The sequence below is a fragment of the Etheostoma spectabile genome, chromosome 12 (genome assembly GCF_008692095.1).
Source record: "Etheostoma spectabile isolate EspeVRDwgs_2016 chromosome 12, UIUC_Espe_1.0, whole genome shotgun sequence".
NCBI classification, from domain to species: Eukaryota; Metazoa; Chordata; class Actinopteri; order Perciformes; family Percidae; genus Etheostoma; species Etheostoma spectabile.
This window is the reverse complement of record NC_045744.1, coordinates 27,198,939-27,205,049: the sequence shown is the minus strand read 5'-3', so window position 1 is coordinate 27,205,049 and position 6,111 is coordinate 27,198,939. Positions and strand designations below refer to the sequence as shown.

The window sequence follows — 6,111 nt, the reverse complement described above, 5'->3', positions numbered from 1 at the left end:
AGCTGCCTGTGGACGCCTGTCTGTCAATAATTCCGGGAAAAAACTGTCGGCCAACCCAGCAGCCGCGGAAAAACGCAAATATCGGCTTGATATATCGGCCGGCCGACCAGATCGGTCTATCACTAATGTGAAATTACAAAAGTTATGTGGCAGTCTCTAGCTCACCCAGTAGGAGCGTAAGAGTCCTGCAGCGGCCCGGGTTTTTTATGAGAAAACGCACAAAAATATAGTAACAACAATGTAGTGCACACTGAGACTTATACACGACTCCGTACAGGTCGGTTGTGGATGAAAAACATTCGATCTATCCGACTCCAAACTCATAGAAACACCGTTTCTAAAGCTGCGGGATAGAGCCGGTGAGAAAGACGCGGGATGGGATTCCTTGTGGCCAAGTTTCCTTTTCATTGTCTGTTATTTTGTCTTCTCTCTGAGCAACTCTCATTTTTTTTACTTTTGTGTTCTTTCTTTTGCTCCACTGACTCCCTTTGCTCTCTCTTTAGGTCCTTTCTTTTCTTTCCCTTCTCTGATTTGTTCTGTTTTTTCTTCTTCTATCCACTTCTGATGTGCAAGTGGCACGGTAACTGGCCAATAAAACATGCTCATTATAGCGTTTTAAGCGGGCTGTAAATCAAACACAACTAAGCCACACAGTCAACGGACGGGACGCAGCGCTCCACAAAATAAACTAAATACGGCATTAGCGTTATATTATTGATATAATCGTGATATCGCGATAACAATATTGAGTCGATATATCATGCACCCATAGATAAGAGAAGGTCCTTGTCTGGAGGATTCACAGCAAACGAGTGTGACATCTCTATCTCTGAAACCGGGAGGAAACAAACGTCCGAGGGTGGAGAAGAAGGGTGATTTACACAAAGACGCCAACGGAAGTGTGTCTAAGGACAAAGAGATCGGGGTCGTCTGAGACCTAATTATGAACCGGCTTTGAACACAGTGTAATCTGCGCCATGTCCTGCCTCCTGCTCGTTCCACCCTGGCACCCCCGTCCCCCCAAACCAAAAAGTATGTCTAGTAAGTGAGAACCGTCTGACACAGTCTCCTGATTTGTCCGATATTGTCCAGAGTTGATGTGAGAAAGCGTCTTCAGCTGCTGATCCATTTTCTGTCTAAGTGTTTCAGCTCCAGCCCGACTAAAGCGTCTCTCTCCCCTCTGCTTCCCATCCTCAGGTGTTGTTGGCAGAATATAAAAGCACCGGAGAGATGTTTGCTATCAAAGCGCTGAAGAAAGGAGACATTGTGGCTCGCGATGAGGTGGACAGGTAGACGTGGAAATCTTCTTCATTTTGTTCCTTTAGAGGAGTGGTCGGGTGTTGATGGATGAGTAGAAATATCCGTCCTCCGTGCTGCTGTAACTCACCCGGTCTCCTCCTCTCTACCAGTCTGATGTGCGAGAAGAGGATTTTCGAGGCGGTGAACAGCGTCCGCCACCCGTTCCTGGTCAACCTGTTTGCATGTTTCCAGACGCAGGAGCACGTGTGTTTTGTGATGGAGTACGCGGCCGGAGGCGACCTGATGATGCACATCCACGCTGATGTTTTCTCCGAGCCCCGGGCCATGTGAGTGCCTCAGCCTGAACGCACACTCTTACTGTCGGTCCCTTGTTTACGAGGGCCAGTTAGATTTCCTGGTTTTCTCAGCTGATCATTTTACTTGTTTCTGATTGGCTAATGAGGGCATTCATCATTTGCGGACTGTGGCATTATTTTAATTTTTATAGATTAAAGTTCTATTTTGTGGGGCAACCGGTTAGCACACCTGCAGGTTTGATTCTGACCCTGCGGCCCTTTTGTTGCATGTCATTCCCGTTACTGACGTACTGGGTGTTTTCTCCCTTGCAGATTTTACGCCGCCTGCGTGGTATTGGGATTACAGTTCTTACATGACCATAAGATTGTGTACAGGTAAGCAGTTTGAGGAAGGTTACGTCATTCAGTTGAGTCCCGCATCTGTCCGGAGCAGGAAGTCTTCAAACAGCTGTCTTTTTTTATTTATTATTAGAGATTTGAAGCTGGATAACCTGCTGCTGGATACAGAGGGCTATGTTAAGATCGCTGACTTTGGGCTTTGCAAAGAAGGTAAAATGGAAAAACCACATTATACTTTAACCTTTATACTTACGAAATTAAAAGCATGATTTCGTGATAGTTTTAGGAGCATTGGTCTTTTTGTTGATCGGTCCCGGTGGTCCTTTCAGGAATGGGTTTCAGGGACCGCACCAGCACATTTTGTGGCACGCCAGAGTTCCTAGCTCCTGAGGTGCTGACCGAAACGTCGTACACTCGCGCTGTGGACTGGTGGGGGCTGGGCGTCCTCATCTTTGAGATGCTGGTGGGGGAGGTGAGTGCTTTTCCCCTCGTGGTGTTTTAGGATGACTACTGACCCATAATCAGTTTTACTGGACCTTCCCAAACATTGGTGCTTGTACGTCGTTGCATATTGTCATGCTAAATGTCAGTGACTCACATATTCAGCAGCAGTTGTCACGTCTCCATCTTTTCCCCCTTGGCACGTCTCTCTTCAGTCGCCCTTCCCCGGTGACGATGAGGAGGAGGTGTTTGACAGCATCGTCAACGACGAAGTGCGCTACCCACGGTTCCTCTCCACCGAGGCCATCTCCATCATGAGGAGGGTGCGTAAAGACAGACTGAGAAGGAAGGAATCAGTCTTATGGGATTGAATTCAAAACTACTGAATAATCACAGATCCCCCCCCCCCGACAAACCCTCACTGTGTAGTAATCATCCAGTAAATGAGTAGTGTTTGTCCCCTGGTAGTGTACCAGTTTAACATTTTCTGAATGTTCTGCTTCTCCTTGTGCCCAGCTTCTGAGGAGGAGTCCAGAACGACGACTGGGGGCAGGAGAAAGGGACGCGGAGGAAGTTAAGAAACATCTATTCTTCAGGGTAAGGAACGACAACACAATTTGCGCCATCATAAAGGAACCCCCACCCCCACTAATGTCACCCTCTTGGTTTCTTGGCAGAACATGGATTGGAACGGACTGTTGGCTAAGAAGGTGAAGCCGCCCTTCGTGCCGACTATCCAGGGCGCCAATGACGTGAGCAATTTCGACGATGAATTTACCTCAGAGGCTCCGATCTTAACCCCGCCCCGGGAACCGCGAGCGCTGAACTCCGATGAGCAGAACATGTTCTCTGACTTTGATTACATCGCCGACTGGTGTTAGCTTAGTCCAGCCCCGCATCCACACACCCACACCCACACCCACACCCACACACACACACACTGTGAACCAACCAACACAGCGATGACTGTAGCTCACATCAATTTTTTAAACTTTCCTCTTCCTTGCTCAAAACGTTGAGGAGGAGCAACAAGCGCCTTCGGGCCAAAAAAAAACTTCTGTGCCATGAAAAAAGGGAAGAAAGACAAAGAAGAAAAAAAGAAAGAAAGAAAGAAAAGAGCAAAGAAGAAGAAAGAAAGAAAAGAAAAGAAACAAAAAGAAAAAGAGAAGGAAAGAAAAGAAGAAAAAGACGAGAAAAAAAGAAAGAGGAAGAAGGAAAAAGAAAGAATAAGAAAGAAGAAAAAAGGAAAAGAAAAAAAAAGAAAAAGAGAAAGAAAAAAGAAACAAGAAAGAAAAGAAGAAAAGTAAAAAGAAACAAAAGAAAGAAAAAAGAAAGAAAGAAAAGAAGAAGAAGAAGGAGAAAGAAAAAAGAAAGAAAGAAAAAGAAGAAAGTAAGGAAAAGAAAAAGAAGAAAGAAAGAAAAAGAAAGAAAAAAAAGAAAAGAAAAGAAAAAAAGAAGAAAGAAGAAAAGAAAAGAAAAAAAAAGAGAACACACAAAAGAAAAGAAGAGAAAAGACAAGAAAGAATAAAGCAAAAAGAAGAGAGAAAGAAGAAAGAAAAGAAAAGAAAAAACGAAAGAAAAGGAAATAAAAGAAGGAAAGAAAGAAAAAGAATTAAAGAAAGAAAATAAGAAAGCAAAGAAAAAAGAAAGAAAGGAAAAAAAAAGAAGAAACGAAATAAGGTAAAAGAAAAAGAAAGGAAGGAGGAAAGTCAGACGCCTCCCGTGGACCCCCATTTATTTTTTAATCCACATGAAGAACGTTCTTTTTTTTTTTTTTTTTAAAGAAAACAAAGAAACTCGTTGTTGGAGAGTGAAGGAGGGGTGCTTTGTCCTCCTGCACACGCCGTCACCGTGTCCATTGTCTGACCACTGAGAATGTTTTTCATGTGAACTCTGAGAAGACGCCAACATCACAATCATGTTATTCAGTGTCACTGTCTTCAGTTTCTCCCCCCCCCCAATCTGTACAGATTATATTCAGTCGTATATTTTATTGTCTTTTTTTTCCTTTTATTGGCAAAGCCCTCGCCATAGCTTAAGGACATTTTATCTCACTGTAAAGTTTGACATTTGGGCCAGGTGTTCAGTGAAGTAGAAGTGCTCAAAGCATTCTCACTGAGCGTCACCTCCAACCAACATCCGACTACTACTGCTGCTGCTTCTTGACTTGAACTCAGTCTTCACACTACAGACCATGATCTTTTCTTACTTTTGATTCCATGTCTACATTCAACATACATAATTAATTATGATAATAATATTACTCTTAATATCAAACCTCAGTCCATCCAGTGTAAATGCTACATTAGCTGTTAAATTAACCATCACTTAGTTTTATTTGGAAGCCAACATTGTAAAAATGCCTTCTGGCCCAGAGTATTTATGCAAAAAATACAAAAAAAAAAAGAATAATCTTTTGTCTGGTGCCCTCAAGTGGCTTTGTAGATATTCAGCTAAACTCTGTTCTAAAGATAAAAGTTCTACTTGGGGATTTCTTTAAAAAAAAAATTATAAAACCTTTATTTATCCAGGTAAGTCAACCGAGGGCAAATTCTGATTTGCAATACCGACCTGTCACATTCACAGTTTGACATTCCGACCTGGAAGCTGCCCAGCACAACCAGTCTGATCTGCTGGCCACTCAGCAGCTCCACTGGAGTTGGGGGGTAAGGGCCTTGCTCAAGGGCACCTCAGTGGGGGTGATGAGGGAGGGACAAGTGCTGCTCTTTCACTTTCCCCAGCCACAATTAACGGTAGTATCTTTTGGAGCAATAAGATCAAACATTAAATTACGTTTTCAGAGCTGAGTTCAGTTGGATTTTTTTATTTTTTTTTCTTGCTCAATGAACAGCTGTTTGTGGTGAACCTGACATCATTTTCCTGGTTACCTCAGTCAAAGTGAAAACACTAATGAATCACACAGTTAAAAGCTACAGAAACCAAATTCATCCTGTCCCCCTTGAAGCAGCAGACAAACAACTCCTCATTGTTAAAAACCTCAAACCTGATTGATGGACTGACAGAAAAAAAAAAAAATGTTAATCCATAAGACAAGTACTGAACTGGTTTGATCTGGGAACGTGAAACTCCATTACTCCAGGTGTTTGTCAAAATGACCTTTAAATGCTTCTCACACTGTTCTGTGATCAGTTACATTCTGGAACAGTGGAACCAGCTCGTGACTGTCAATTTGCATGTTCTATATAAACTGACTCAAATGTTGGAGACCTGTTGATATGAAATCACTACAGGGGAGGGCAGGGTATATTATATATACATACTGTATGTACACAATTAAGCTGAAAGCACTAATTTTATCAATAGTTTTAATTATCTACCTTTCTTAATGATGAAAATAGATTGTACAAAGTTGTTTTTTTTATTCTTTGCCTGTGCATGTTGTTGCCAGAACAGACAAAAACTTTATGGATGGTACACCAGCACTCAAGTCCCACATGTTGCAGATCCCCCCGGTGTAAAAATACAGGCATTTCTGCAGTTGTTGCCCATCATGAATGCACACATTAAACATTTGTAATAGTGGCTTTGTTTTTATTTCTATCCCTGACATTGAATACATCAATTCTAATGGTTTACTCTTTTTTTTTTTTACCTGCTGTCTCTCTGGAAACTAATTTTAAGTGCTCACAAAGAGGCTGTGGAGTTTGTTTAAAGACATTCAATCTAAATGACCGGAGTAGAAAAATAGGTTTTATGAAAACAAATGTTTAATGTTATTCAAACCATGAGCTGATTACCATGCTTTAATGAGTTT

The 6,111-nt window shown here is 42.2% G+C and overlaps 1 protein-coding gene across 2 annotated transcripts in view; it reads left to right on the top strand.

The window, feature by feature from the left end:
• The window catches only part of pkn2a (protein kinase N2a), a 32,836-nt gene extending 26,957 nt beyond the window's left edge, over positions 1-5,879 (top strand). For both annotated transcript variants that reach the window (XM_032532467.1, XM_032532466.1), the window contains exons 16-24: positions 1,198-1,289; positions 1,410-1,586; positions 1,869-1,931; positions 2,029-2,105; positions 2,225-2,367; positions 2,552-2,659; positions 2,853-2,933; positions 3,014-3,421; positions 4,047-5,879. In XM_032532467.1, the coding sequence (XP_032388358.1) occupies positions 1,198-1,289; positions 1,410-1,586; positions 1,869-1,931; positions 2,029-2,105; positions 2,225-2,367; positions 2,552-2,659; positions 2,853-2,933; positions 3,014-3,217 (945 nt within the window). In that variant the 3' untranslated portion in view covers positions 3,218-3,421; positions 4,047-5,879. The remainder of the gene's footprint in view (positions 1-1,197; positions 1,290-1,409; positions 1,587-1,868; positions 1,932-2,028; positions 2,106-2,224; positions 2,368-2,551; positions 2,660-2,852; positions 2,934-3,013; positions 3,422-4,046) is intronic.
• The last annotated feature ends 232 nt before the right edge of the window (positions 5,880-6,111 follow it).